The 14,729-nt window shown below is 54.0% G+C and overlaps 1 protein-coding gene across 2 annotated transcripts in view; it reads left to right on the top strand.

Moving 5' to 3' along the window:
* The window catches only part of CFAP65 (cilia and flagella associated protein 65), a gene marked incomplete at its 5' end in the record, with an annotated part of 51,784 nt that overhangs the window by 16,844 nt on the left and 20,211 nt on the right, over positions 1 to 14,729 (top strand). For both annotated transcript variants that reach the window (XM_084643508.1, XM_084643507.1), the window contains 10 exons: positions 420 to 557; positions 1,501 to 1,746; positions 8,254 to 8,478; positions 9,018 to 9,176; positions 9,666 to 9,831; positions 10,518 to 10,646; positions 11,178 to 11,403; positions 12,276 to 12,404; positions 12,952 to 13,128; positions 13,784 to 13,850. In XM_084643508.1, coding sequence (XP_084499634.1) covers positions 420 to 557; positions 1,501 to 1,746; positions 8,254 to 8,478; positions 9,018 to 9,176; positions 9,666 to 9,831; positions 10,518 to 10,646; positions 11,178 to 11,403; positions 12,276 to 12,404; positions 12,952 to 13,128; positions 13,784 to 13,850 — 1,662 coding nt within the window. The remainder of the gene's footprint in view (positions 1 to 419; positions 558 to 1,500; positions 1,747 to 8,253; positions 8,479 to 9,017; positions 9,177 to 9,665; positions 9,832 to 10,517; positions 10,647 to 11,177; positions 11,404 to 12,275; positions 12,405 to 12,951; positions 13,129 to 13,783; positions 13,851 to 14,729) is intronic.

The raw sequence follows: 14,729 nt of genomic DNA on the forward strand, positions 1-14,729 counted from the left end.
CCAAGGTTGAGTTCCCAGCTCTTCCACAGGCTTCCTGTGTCACCTTGGGCATGTCACTTAGTTTCTCTGGGGTTCAGTTGCTGTAATATGGCGATAAGAGCATGTCACAGGCGCGTGGTGAGGGTAAATGCATTAAAGATTGTGAAGCTCAGATACCTGCAGTAGTGGGGGCCAGATAAGTACATAAGATAGACAGCGAAGGTCTCCAGGCATTGGGATGTCACTCTCTGGAGGTCATTCCTGATCCCGCCCTGACCAGCTCTGCTTCCCTGACGCATGTCATCTCCTCTGTATCCCCTGAGGGTGGCAATCTCATGAATGGCTGCTCATGCTGGCCCATGTGCTATCTCATTTAAAGATGGTTCTGTGGCACATTCCCTCCCCACAGATGCACGATTCTCTTTCTCCTTTGCCTGCAGGTGCTGAGACACTATAGTAACATTGAGGAGGACAGCACCATGTGTCCATCCTGGTGCCTGACCATCCGGCTGAGGGGCCACACCTTTGAAGCAGATCGGCAGCACTTCATTCCGCATTATGTCCTGGACTCCCCCAAGGTGAGTGTGGTTAGTGTGTGTCACATGGAAGTATGTGGTGAATCTTTGATGTGGAGAGTCCTGGAGTACAGAACCCTCTTTCCTGCTGTCCTAGTCAGAGACATGCTTTGGGTGGCTTCCTACTGTATGGAGACTCCCAGCTTAGGACAGGTCGGGGGGTCCCCCTGTATCCCAGTTCTCTTGTGTCCCAGCTTGCAGTGAACATCTTGGTCCTTCCTGTCAAAGCTGATCTCGTCACTGGTAAGGACTGCTGAGTTCGCCCCTCTCCCCTCTCCGTCCACTGGGCTGGGGGGTCAGCAGCAGAGCGGTGCACCAAGACTTCATTGGAAGAGAGGTCTCCTGCAAGGCAAAGTGCGACATAAGCCAGGCTCTTGCTGCTGCTTCTCCGGCACAGGGGTCGTCGTCCTTCCCATGAGGCTAAGGAAGATCCGACTCCAGGAGCCTGCAGCCTTCTAGGAAGAGTCCTCCTGAGACGTCAGGCGAGACTCCCCAGCTAGCCCAGGGGCTGCCTGGGTAACTTGCCAAGAACCCAATAGCCACACGTGATTTGCATAAAGTGGAGCAGATTGCAGCCATCTTTGTCTTTAACCCAGAAGCAGGGCCTGCAGAGGTCGCTGGTCCCAGTGTGCAGCCTGGCTGTTTGGATTGGTAAGAAGCATTGCATGCTGGGCTTGGAGTCTCAGCAGGCCACTTCAGACAAATAAAGGAGTGGGCAGGTGCAGTCCTCACAGCTCCATGGGTTGCTGTTGGCCGCACTTTGCCCACTTTAGAGTGAATTCACTTTCCTCTCTTGCTTCCTTAGAAGTAGTGGCAGGGTTCACCTAGGGCTCAGGCTGGCACTTGTCAGACTTTGGAAAGGGAAATTCAACTAGACAAAGATTTCCTGTGTAAATTGGCCTTCTGAAATGAACCCAGCCCTCCCGGCTCGCTTTCTGTCCATCAGGTTTTCCCTGCGGTGGGTCCGAACACCAACACCTACCGCAGCGTGCTGCTCTGGAACGTTGGCACTTCCCCGATCACCTTCTGCATGAACCAGGACATCTGTCCCTCCGTTTTGGTCAAACCCTGCTCAGGGTCCGTAGCCCCAGGAGCCCACCAAATCTTCCTTCTCTCAACGCAGCCGGTGGACATGGCCACACACCAGCACATCCTGTCCTTGCAGCTGAACTCCTATCCCAAGTACACCCAGGTAGAGCAAGGATAGAAGGGCTGTTTTGTATTCTGGTCTCTCTCTTTGTGATAACCTTCACCGTGGGCCTGGTTATTTCTCCTTTTTGGTAGTTTGTTTCTTCTGTTTTGGAAATGGGAATTTAAAGTTGTGACGCAGCAGGGAGGGGGAGTGTTGACCTGGGAATGTGGCAGGGGAGTTTCAATGGGAGACCTGAGAGCCTGTAACTTGAGCCAGGAGGGGGAGGGGGAGGTGAATGTGAGCCCAGGAATGTGAACAGAGGCTGCAGGAGAGAGCCTGCTCGGGGGGGGGGGGGGTTAGTTTCAGTTTGGTGCTGGGTGATGGAATGCAGGGAACCCCAGGACTGGGGTCTAAGTTCCCTGCTCCCCCAAAAGGACTTGACTGAGGGGTCCTGGCTGTGCCCACAAGCTCTGTTTGAGACTGTGCCCTGTTGTCCAATAAACCTTCTGTTTTACTGGCTGGCTGAGAGTCTCGGTGAATCCCAGGAAGAGGGGTGCAAGGCCTGGACTCCCCCACAGTCTGTGACAACTGGTGGTAGCGGTGGGATCTACTGCACCCCATGGATGGCGCTTCCTGCAGTAAGTGACTGGGGAGCAGTAAAATGAAGGGGGATTGACGGGGACCAGGCGTGCTGAAGATTCAGAGAGAGAAGGTTTCAGGAGGCGGTTAACCCCTGGGAGTGTGTGACCAGAGAGAAGGACTTTTGCAGTAACAGGGTCCCCCGGGGGATTGCTGTGAGTGGTCCCGGGGCAGAGGTGTCTGCAGCTCGACCCTGGCAAAGAGGTAGTGACCTCAAGAAGGACTGGCACCCTCGGGGTTTTTCCTGGAAACCATGGAAAGCCGCCCAGGCCTGTGAGTGGCCAGCAGGGAGATGTACGCTAAATGCCTGAAGAGCGACCTGGTGGAGCTGTACAGGCAGAGGGGGCTGCGCATTGGGAGGTCCACCAAGGAACAGCTGATTGCCCAGTTGGAGGAGAAGGATGACCCAATCCCTGTCCCTGAGGGAAGCCGCCCGGTGGACGCAGCATGGGCCCTGGGGCCTGACCGGGCTGGGAGGGGTCAGACTGCTGCCGAGGACATCCCGAGACCCTTCCTACCTGGGCCTGGGGAAAGGGTTGGGGGAAGCCCGGCGAATACCGAGGGCACCCTGACCCCGGCAGCCAGCAGGGGATCCTCCCGACGGAGCTCCCCATCCCTGGAGCGGATGCAGCTGGAATGGGAGAGGGAGATGAAAATGAGGGAGCTGGAGGATCATGAAAAGTAACGTCAACATGAGGAGAAACAACGTCAACATGAGCAGGAGGAGAAGGAGAGGGAACGTCAGGAGAAGGAGAGGCAACGTAGGCATGAGCAGGAGGAGAAGAAGAAACAAAGTGCATAGACAATCCAGGAAGTTTTTGGAAAGCGTAGGGGACAATTTCCTGGCGCAAGTGCTAGAGGAGCCAACTAGGGGGGGCGTTTTTCTTGACCTGCTGCTCACAAACCGGGTAGAATTAGTGGGGGAAGCAAAAGTGGATGGGAATCTGGGAGGCAGTGACCATGAGTTGGTTGAGTTCAGGATCCTGACGGAGGGAAGAAAGGTAAGCAGCAGGATACGGACCCTGGACTTCAGGAAAGCAGACTTCGACTCCCTCAGGGAACGGATGGCCAGGATCCCCTGGGGGACTAACTTGAAGGGGAAAGGAGTCCAGGAGAGCTGGCTGTATTTCAAGGAATCCCTGTTGAGGTTACAGGGACAAACCATCCCGATGAGTCGAAAGAATAGTAAATATGGCAGGCGACCAGCTTGGCTTAATGGTGAAATCCTAGCGGATCTTAAACATAAAAAAGAAGCTTACAAGAAGTGTAAGGTTGGACATATGACCAGGGAAGACTATAAAAATATTGCTCGGGCATGTAGGAATGATATCAGGAGGGCCAGATCGCACCTGGAGCTGCAGCTAGCAAGAGATGTCAAGAGTAACAAGAAGGGTTTCTTCAGGTATGTTGGCAACAAGAAGAAAGCCAAGGAAAGTGTGGGCCCCTTAATGAATGAGGGAGGCAACCTAGTGACAGAGGATGTGGAAAAAGCTAATGTACTCAATGCTTTTTTTGCCTCTGTCTTCATTAACAAGGTCAGCTCCCAGACTGCTGCGCTGGGCATCACAAAATGGGGAAGAGATATCCAGCCCTCTGTGGAGATAGAGGTGGTTAGGGACTATTTAGAAAAGCTGGACGTGCACAAGTCCATGGGGCCGGACGAGTTGCATCCGAGAGTGCTGAAGGAATTGGCGGCTGTGATTGCAGAGCCATTGGCCATTATCTTTGAAAACTCGTGGCGAACGGGGGAAGTCCCGGATGACTGGAAAAAGGCTAATGTAGTGCCAATCTTTAAAAAAGGGAAGAAGGAGGATCCTGGGAACTACAGGCCAGTCAGCCTCACCTCAGTCCCTGGAAAAATCATGGAGCAGGTCCTCAAAGAATCAATCCTGATGCACTTGCATGAGAGGAAAGTGATCAGGAACAGCCAGCATGGATTCACCAAGGGAAGGTCATGCCTGACTAATCTAATCGCCTTTTATGATGAGATTACTGGTTCTGTGGATGAAGGGAAAGCAGTGGATGTATTGTTTCTTGACTTTAGCAAAGCTTTTGACACGGTCTCCCACAGTATTCTTGTCAGCAAGTTAAGGAAGTATGGGCTGGATGAATGCACTATAAGGTGGGTAGAAAGCTGGCTAGATTGTCGGGCTCAACGGGTAGTGATCAATGGCTCCATGTCTAGTTGGCAGCCGGTATCAAGTGGAGTACCCCAAGGGTCGGTCCTGGGGCCGGTTTTGTTCAATATCTTCATAAATGATCTGGAGGATGGTGTGGATTGCACTCTCAGCAAATTTGCGGATGATACTAAACTGGGAGGAGTGGTAGATACGCTGGAGGGGAGGGATAGGATACAGAAGGACCTAGACAAATTGGAGGATTGGGCCAAAAGAAATCTGATGAGGTTCAATAAGGATAAGTGCAGGGTCCTGCACTTAGGACGGAAGAACCCAATGCACAGCTACAGACTAGGGACCGAATGGCTAGGCAGCAGTTCTGCGGAAAAGGACCTAGGGGTGACAGTGGACGAGAAGCTGGATAGGAGTCAGCAGTGTGCCCTTGTTGCCAAGAAGGCCAATGGCATTTTGGGATGTATAAGTAGGGGCATAGTGAGCAGATCGAGGGACGTGATCGTTCCCCTCTATTCGACATTGGTGAGGCCTCATCTGGAGTACTGTGTCCAGTTTTGGGCCCCACACTACAAGAAGGATGTGGATAAATTGGAGAGAGTCCAGCGAAGGGCAACAAAAATGATTAGGGGTCTGGAACACATGAGTTATGAGGAGAGGCTGAGGGAGCTGGGATTGTTTAGCCTGCAGAAGAGAAGAATGAGGGGGGATTTGATAGCTGCTTTCAACTACCTGAAAGGGGGTTCCAAAGAGGATGGCTCTAGACTGTTCTCAATGGTAGCAGATGACAGAACAAGGAGTAATGGTCTCAAGTTGCAGTGGGGGAGGTTTAGATTGGATATTAGGAAAAACTTTTTCACTAAGAGGGTGGTGAAACACTGGAATGCGTTCCCTAGGGAGGTGGTAGAATCTCCTTCCTTAGAGGTTTTTAAGGTCAGGCTTGACAAAGCCCTGGCTGGGATGATTTAACTGGGAATTGGTCCTGCTTCGAGCAGGGGGTTGGACTAGATGACCTTCTGGGGTCCCTTCCAACCCTGATATTCTATGGTTCTATGATTCAAAGACAGCATGAACTGGAGCTGGCCAGGCTAAGGAGCAGTGGGGTGGGTGAGTGCTGTGAGTGTGGGGGGACCCAAGACTGCAAGGAGCTTTGATAAGTGCTTCCTGGCCCAGCGGAAGGAGGGGGAGGACACAGATAGCTTCCTGACGGCCTTTGAGAATGCCTGCGAGATGCACAGGGTTGACCCTGCAGACAGGCTCCAGTTTCTCACCCCCTTACTGGACCCCAAAGCCATGGAGGTGTACAGCCAAATGACAGGGGCGGAGGCAGGGGACTACGAACTGTTCAAACAGGCCCTGCTCCCTGAGTTTGGGCTGACCCCCGAGATGTACCGGAGAAGGTTCCGGAGTCAGCGTAAAACGCCTGAGGTCACCTACCTACAACTGGTCAACCGAATGCAGGGGTATGCCCGCAAGTGGACAGCTGGGGCCCAAGCTAAAGAGGACCTGCTTGACCTAATCATACTGGAGCAACTGTATGATCAGTGCCCTTCCGACCTGAGGCTGTGGTTGGTGGACAAAAAGCTACAGAACCTGCAGCATGCAGGGCAGCTGACCAACGAGTTTGTGAACAGTTGGTCAGGGGGTAGCAGGGAGGAATCCCAAAAGAACAGGCCCCCCTGATGCAGAGAGAGAGTCACCCTGTGAACTCCCAGCGGGGAAATGTGGAGAACCCCCTCCCAAGGGGAACGCCTGGTGTCGGGACCCTCCGACCCACTCGAGGGGACCAACGTGACCTGAGCTGCTATCACTGTGGCCAGAGAGGCCACGTACGGACCCAGTGCCCCAGGCTCAGGGACAGACTGAACAGACGCAACCTACCCAGGGTTAACTGGGTAGGGACCCAGCTGGATGAGGGGCAGACCGCCCAGGCAAGGGGGGCTGCCAGCTTACCACCTGCTCCGGGGGGGAAGAGTACCCCAGGCCAGCTCCACCAGAGGGCTGGACTCAGGGTGCTCGGTTTACAGGGTGGGCGCGGGGCTGTCCCTCTGGAGCGAGTGCCTTGTTCCCCAGGAGGTGGATGGGAGGAAGGTCAATGGATACTGGGATACGGGCGCGGAGGTGACACTGGCCCGGCCCGAGGTGGTGGCCCCAGATCGGGTGGTGCCCAACACCTACCTGACCCTGATGGGGGTGGGCGGGACCCCATTCAAGGTGCCCATGGCAAGGGTACCCCTGAAATGGGGGGGCCAAGGAGGGCCCCAAGGATGTGGGGGTGCACCACCACTTGCCCACTGAGGTTTTGATGGGGGGAGACCTAGAGGACTGGCCAACAAGCCCCAGACCGCCCTGGTTGTGACCCGTAGCCAGAGCCGGCGAGGGGCACTGCGCCCTGATCTTGGGGAGGGTACCATACCGGAGGTGCAGGACCCTACCCTGGTTGGGAGGGAGTGCTGAGGGGCACGGCTCAGAGAGGCTGTGGCCTCAGACCCAGCCAGTGAGAGGGAACCGGGCCCCATCCCTTCCCCAGCTGCTGAGTTCCAGGCCAAGTTGAGGAAAGATCCCTCCTTGCGGAAGCTCAGGGACCTGGCCGACCTCAGTGTGGTATGGACCATGAGGAGAGGCTGCCAGGAGAGGTTCCTGTGGGAGAAGGGGTTCTAGCAAACCCAGACTTTGACAAGCCCTTTATGGTGTTCACCGATGCCTCAGACACGGGACTAGGGGCAGTGTTAATGCAGGAGGATGGAAAGGGGGAGAGACACCCCATCGTGTACCTGAGCAAGAAGTTTCTACCCCGGGAGCCACACTACACGGCCATCGAGAAGGAGTGCCTGGCCATGGTGTGGGCCCTCAAGAAACTAGAGCCCTATCTCTTCGGGCGACACTTCACCATGTACACCGACCACTCTCCCCTGACCTGGCTGCACCAGATGAAAGGAGCCAATGTCAAGCTCCGGAGATGGAGCCTACTCCTGCAGGATTACGACATGGACGTAGTCCACGTGAAGGGACGTGCCAACATGATAGCGGATGCGCTGTCCCGGAGAGGGGGCCCTGAACTTCCCCAGGTCACTGGTCAGAGTGACCCCGCTCAGTTCAGTCTCAAGGGGGGAGAGATGTGATGCAGCAGGGAGGGGGGAGTGTTGACCTGGGAATGTGGCAGGGGAGTTTCAATGGGAGACCTGAGAGCCTGTCACCTGAGCCAGGAGGGGGAGGGGGAGGTAACACCTCTGCCCGGGAATGTGAACAGAGGCTGCAGAAGGGAGCCTGCTGGGGGGGGTTAGTTTCAGTTTGGGGCTAGGTGGTGGAACGCAGGGAACCCCAGGGCTGGGGTCTAAGCTCCCCGCTCCCCCAGAAGGACTTGACTGAGGGGTCCTGGGTGTACCCACAAGCTCTGTTTGAGACTGTGTTCCTGTTGTCCGATAAACCTTCCATTTTACTGGCTGGCTGAGAGTCTCAGTGAAGTCCAGGAAGAGGGGTGCAGGGCCTGGACTCCCCCACACTCCGTGACAAAAGTCTTCTAAAATGTCCTTTGGGTATTGTCAATGTGCCCATTTCTTATTGGCACAGCAGGTGCCTTCCAGGGCCTGGTGCCCCTTGTTGTCCTGCCTGCCTTGTGCCTGCTCTCCAGAACTGTCCGTGACAGCCCAACAGGCAGGCCCGGAGTCCTTCCCCCTCTGAGCTCAGCCGTGTTGTGATCCCAGGTGCCTTTTGGAAGGAGATGCAAATCTGCCTGATTCTTTCAGAGCTCAGCTAAGATTTTCTGCTACTGTATATTCCCTTTCCCTGAGTCCCATAGGAGATCCTGCTCCGGAGCAATGGCGAGTCCCTTCTGTTGCTCTTAGAAGGAGATGGGAATCTGTACTTCAAGCCTACCTGTGTGGGAACCTCAACCACACGCACTTACACCATAAAGAACTGCACAAGGTTGCCAATGCACTTCAAGTGGAAGATCCAGGAGTCTGACAGCAAGGTCCTGTCCGTCAAGCCCGCCACAGGGGTCATCCAGCCCAGCGAAGCCTTGGTGAGTTCTGCTGAAGTCATTTTCTTTCGCCACCCACCATACAGCTGTAGAGAGCTGAGAGCAAAAACACATGGCAGTAGTTCACAGCCCCATAGGCCAAGGGCGGAGGGTGCCAGTACGGGTTTTGGGTAGAGGACCTAGCCAGCTTCCTCCAGCTTGATCTTGAAGTAGATTTGGTTCACCACATGCTTGTTTCCTTCCAGACACTAGGAGCAAATATATTGTGGAGGGCAGCGAGAACTGGAGCCTCTGAGAAGGCCTGGCTGTGAGTGTCTGGGCGTGTGTTCCCAGTAAGAACCCCCAAAACAGGGGTCAGGTAATGGGCAGAGACACAATCAGGATCAGGCCAAAGCTGAATGGAAGCTGGCAGGTGGTAAGCTGGAGTGTGACCAAGACAGCAGTGAGGGAGGAAGGTGCTGTCTGTCTTATACACTCAGGATTGTCAGCTGCTCCATAATGTGTTTGGAATTGACTCCTTGGCCCGGGCAGCAGAGAGGCTGGGTACACCAGTGAATGCCCTCTCCCTCCTGTGATTCTAGGCTCAGGCATGGACCTTTACTCCTGGCAAGGAGACCAAGTATCTCCTGCGAAGCTGGGTGTCAGTGTGGAGACCCCAAGGGAGTTCAGCCCCTGAGTCTCCTGAGAGCACCCGCTACACCCTGCGGGTTATTGGCGAGGGGGCACTGGGCACCATTGGGGTAAGTACCAGCATGTGGGAGAGGGGGAAGAGAAGGAGTATCTCCCCGGGGGATTAATTGGCTAAGCAGAATCTCCAGCCTCCTAGTAATGTACTAGAGGAGGGTACTTGGAGCCCAGTGGCGGCTTCTTTCCAGAGAGAGGGAGGTGGTGGTAGAGGAAAGAATGTTACTCCCGCTCTGCTGTGCTTCTGGGTTGGCCTTGCATTCAGCAGGAATCCATCACCCATCCTTCCTTTTGTTATCAGGTGCCTATGCAGCTCCCCTGCTCTATGTGTTGGGCAAAGGTCCATATTAAGACTACAAGTCCCAGCAGGCAATGCTTTATAATCTCCTTGGTACATATTGGGTCCTGGAGTCAAACTTTGCACATCGCTGCGTTACACTGTGTATATTGGCCTAGCCAAATAGCAGCCTTGTCCTGCCCCCTGAGCAGTCGGCAGTGATGTAACAATACCACCCTGATTCTTGTGTGCCGCCTTTGGGCTCTAGGCTCAAGAGGAGCAGCTGGACCTAGGGAACATTCTGGTTGGCGGCCTGCAGTCCTGTGACCTTGTATTGTTGAATAATGGGACCTGTTCTCTGAACTACATCCTCCACGTGGAGCAGATGATCACAGGACCGTGTGACCCTGAGGAAGTTCTCAGCGATCCGCTAGGTATTGAAAGAATGTTTGGGGAGGTAGAGTGGGGGGCATTGGGCCTCATTTTTATTGCAGACAAAGGCATTCTAAAATGGATGAATTGCTCTTGCCAGCTCGAGAAACACCTATTCTTTCTGTGACAGCTGGTCTGTTTGAGAAGGTGCAGGTGTGTCTGTCTGTCTGTCTCTCATTCTATACTGGGTACCTTGTACAAACCTCTGCCACTATTGTTAAAGGTGTAACAAATGTCTACTAAAACAAAAGCTTCCTGTTCTCATCATTCACCAGTTCCACCAGTATTGCTCACTTCAGCTGAAAATTTCCATGCTGGGGTCCTGCTCAAAGTTTCAGCTCAAAGGGTAAAATTTTGAGCAAAATCAATTCAGAAGTTTTTGGATTTGGGGAGAAAAACCTTTCTTTTAAAAATAATATCAGTGCACACCTTTTTAAACAGGGCTAGAAGCAAAACAATCTCCAGATTGACACTTGGAGCTTGTCCTGGACAGTCCTCCATGAGGACTCGTGTGTGTCCGTGTTTGGTCTGGACTGAAAATGGCACACTAGGTGTGTGCAGAACAAATATGTACATTCTGAACACGGTATATACAGATATAGTGTGATATATACATAGAGAGAGAATTATACTGAGACCAAGAGGTCAGTGCCCTCCCGGTACTGACTCCCTTTCCTTTCTCATGTAGCTTTAGAGCTGGATCATTACAAGGGAATGATTCCTGCAAGGTCAAAGGCCATTGTTCAAGTAACCGTCAGCCCAGCCCGTCAACTGCATTACACCTGGTCAATCAGTTACACCATTTCCATGCCTAAAGGTGAGAGCCCTGGCTTGCCGGGAAGAACCAAAAGGGCCATTCCATCCCATCCAGCCAGGGGGCCCTTTCTACGCCAGACATAAACTGTGTCTGAATCTGTGAAGATGTCAGCTCCCAGCTGCGTCCCTCCCTCCATTCCCAGTGGATTACTCCTGCCAGCGGGAGTCTCTGTGCTGAACAGCTTGGCTGGACTCACAGGGGATGTTTTGCTTTCTCCCTTGCCCCTATGCTGTCTGCAGAGATGGTGTTTGACACAGCTGAGCCCTGGGGTGCTGAGGTAGAGATGGTTCCCAGTCCACCCAGGCCCCACATTGTCCCCTCTCCTCCACATGCCGATGTCCCACCCAGGCAGCTTCCCTTTATATGTCTTATAACAGACATGGTCATGTGTTGGTTGCTTCTGAAACTTGTGCCCGGGCATGCCAGGCAGGGGTCTGGCTCTCTGTTGGGGATCCAGACCCTACTTCTAGCCCAGCCTGGGCAGCTTCCCTCAACATTGCACTGACTAGTTCTTGTCTCTCCTCCCACAAGCTCTGGATCCTGCAAACACGGTAGGGGAGCAGCAGGCCCTCTGCTGTGTAGTAGCGACGGGCGTCTACCCCTCTGTCTGCGTCACGGATGTGTGTGCAGCAGGAAGTGCCCGCGGCATCAGCAAGCTGCACCTCTGGAGGCTCTTTGCACTGGAAACTCTGAACCAGTACTTGGAGCGAGACCCCACCTCCGCAGAGCTCACCTACAGGGTTCCCACAAGGCACAGGTGACTTGAGACCTGGCCCAGAGGAGTCTGTAACCTGCAGTACAATCCAGGCAGGGAAAGCATGGCCAGAGGGTTTGATTTGCAGCTCGGTGTCACCTAGAAATCTTTGCTGACTCCTTCTCAGCCCCAAAGCAGGCAGCTCCTCACCTCTCCCTGGCCCGCTGCCTGTGTGCCCTGTCTTGTCCTTTCCCCTCTGCGGGGAGGCTGTAAACCTTGGAATTTCACCTCGCCTTTCTCCCTCTCTTCTTGGGCCCATCTCCATGGACTCAGCATTGCCCTGCTGGATAGTAGCAGGGCATGGAGAATGGGAATGAGTCCCACCCCGCTCCCCTGCGTGCAGCCATCCAGAGGTGATGCAGTGAGCCTGGGTGGGCACTGCTCTCCCTCAGGCCCCCATCTCCTCTCCAGGGCCCAGCGTCTGGCTGAGCTGCCATTCTGGCTGTGCTGTGTGGAGTCATCTCTCTTTTCAGGAGGGCAGTAGCGCTCCTGGGTCAGCCAGGGGGGTTCCTTGCTGTGACCTGTGTTGTGCCCGCTCTAGGCACTAAGTGTGCTGTGCCTACCCAGCGCGCTCAGCCCCCACTGGGTGTTGAGATTCCCCATGTGGCAGTTTATGGGTGTGGAGGGAAGAGCCACCTTAGACAGAGGCAGCTCTCAGGAGGAGGGGAAAGTGTTTAAGCATCTGGGTGCCTCCTCTGGGCAGCTGATGTTCCTGGAGCATGGAGCCCTCGAGAGGAGTGAAGGTCACGAGCTTCTGCTGTTACCCAAGGGAGGAGCCTCCCAGCAGTTGTGTTATGTCCAGCTCCAGTAGCACCTCCAGGGAGCTTTCCTTCCTCTTGGCTTGATTTCATCTCCTCTTTCTCTGCCCTGCACAGCATCTGCCCAGTCCCTCCCGTGCACACCCCCGTCCTGCTGGATTTCAACTTTGGGGCTGCTCCAATCGAAGCCGAGCCGTCTGTGGTGATCCTCATGCTGGAGAACAATGGGGTGGTGCCGGTGGAATGGTACGTAGCTCTCGTTAAACCTAGTGCCTTCCTCTGGAATCAGAGCTGCTGCCCCAGGACACGGAGCTGCTCCCAGGGCACTGAGTGCACTTGGCATCTAAGGGGCTCTGTGTTCTGAGGGGGTGAGCTGGAGGAGATTTGACAGGGGACTTCAGCGGGAGGGTTCTGAATACCCGGCTGGGCTGAACTCCGTCCCATCACCCACCTGGGGCCCTTCTACAGAGGAAAAGCAAGGGTCGCTGCCCATCACAAACTGTGCGGGACTGTCCCAGTTTTCATGGCTCCATCTTGTGTCCTGCAGGTCAGGCCTGAGACTCATGGCTCTATCTGTGTTATGAACCCAGGATTGGGTTCCAGAGGGTTCTGCAGACCAAGCCTGGGGGGGACTGGCAGGATGGCAGTGGTGAGGAGTTTCCAGCACTTCCATGCCTTGTGCTAAAGCTGATATCTTCATGATCCCAGACCTTGGCATATTTACCATCAGAACAAGGGGAATGATGCCCATTCTCATTCCTGCTCTGGCTGACTGGCTTTGCTGAGTCCATAGGGCCTTTCTGTTCCCGTCTGACCAGAAGATTGATGTGGAGCACTGGGCAGAAAACACAGAATTCAACCCCAGTGAGCTGCACCAGATGAGAGTTCAGGACAACCAGCTCTTCAGTGTTTCCCCAAAGTCAGGAAGACTCTTCCCAGGACAGGAGCAAACAGTGCAGCTCTCTCACAGGTGACAGTTCATGCCCCCCTCTCCTGGGCCTTCCCTTCCACAGGAGTCAGTGCGTACCTGCCAGGATCCTCCTGTACCTCAATGCTGGAAACATTCCCATCACACGGTGCGTCCCCAGCAGGCCCCCAGAGAAGTCCCTCTGACTTTGTCCCCTTTTTTCTGACCCCAGTGTGGTCTTTACAGCAATCACGTTAATATCTTTTAAAACTGTGCTAGCTGGACAGAGTGGGGACTGGAAAGGTGGCTGGGGAGCTGCTTCCCAGAGCCGGTTTGTGTGGTTTTATCGATTAGTAGTTTTTCAAAAAATCAGGGTGGCCCAGGGACTGGCTGAGTCAGTGACAGCGGCGCTGTATAGAAAAATGAACCAGCTTTGCATTCCCTTGGGGTCTAACCCTGATTGCCCCTAACTCTTCTGGACTCCAGGAGCTCCAGGGCTCGGCCTGTACATTGGTGCGTGTCTATATCAAATACAGTTGTGCCCCTCCCTGCGTCAATGGCCCTTATTCTACGGTGACTCTCTTTAGCAGGGAGATGAATTGTCTCGCATTCACTGTGTGACCCTCGATTCTGTCACTCCAGGCACAGGGTTAGATTTTTAATGTTTTCCTCTCTCTCTCTCTCTCGCTGACCCTGGTGGTTTTTCTTGCCCTGCTAGACATGATTTCGTCGGCACTGATCGGCTCCCGGTCCTGCTGAAGGTCTCCCATGGCCGAGAGATTCTGGTAAGATAGCAGGCGTTGCTTGTCGCGCAGCTAGCAGGCCAGTGAGTTCCAGGAGCTGAATTCACACGGAGGCACTTTACACAGGAGCTGCGAAGCATTCACTAAATGGTGGCCTTCCCGTGGGGTCAGTACCGAACCAGTACCTTAGCCTGGGGCTAGGGGGCGTTGTGATGGAGGTGCCTTCTTGCAGATGAGGCATGAAACCCAGATTCAATCAGTTTGTAGTCCCATGGCACCTTTCATAGATTAGGGAACACTAAATCGTCTAGTCTGTCCACCTGCATGGCACAGGCCATTGACATTCGCCCAGTTACACCAGGATTGAGCCCAAGAACTCATTTGATTAGAACAGCTTCCAGAAAGGCTCCAGTCTAGAGCTGATGACATCAAGAGAAGGAGAATCCAGCCCTTCCCGTGGGAGTTGGTTCCACTGGTTAATCACCTTCTGTTAAAAAATTGTGCTTTATTGGAATTGGACTTTGTCTGGCTTCAGCTTCCAGCCCTTGGCTCTTATTCTGCCTTTCCCTGACTACTGAGATTACATGCCTTCTACTACCTAGCGTTTTCTCCCCTCGGCCTTCCTTTTGAGAAACGAGACAGACTGAGCTCTTTGGCAGGTGCCAGTGTGGCGGTGGCCCTGTCAGTCTGTATCCACAAAAAGAACAGGAGGACTTGGGGCACCTCAGAGACTCACACATTTATCTGAGCATATAAGTAGCTCACGAACGCTTATGCTCAAATAAATTTGTTAGTCTCTAAGGTGCCACAAATACTCCTGTTCTTTTTGAGCTCTTTGAGTCTCACTCTAGGGTGTTCTTCCAGCCCTTGAATAATTTTTGTGGCTCTTTTCTGCACCATCTCCAGTTTTTCAACGTCCTC

Source organism: Lepidochelys olivacea, assembly GCF_965140295.1.
Source record: "Lepidochelys olivacea isolate rLepOli2 genome assembly, chromosome: 11".
Taxonomy (NCBI): Eukaryota; Metazoa; Chordata; order Testudines; family Cheloniidae; genus Lepidochelys; species Lepidochelys olivacea.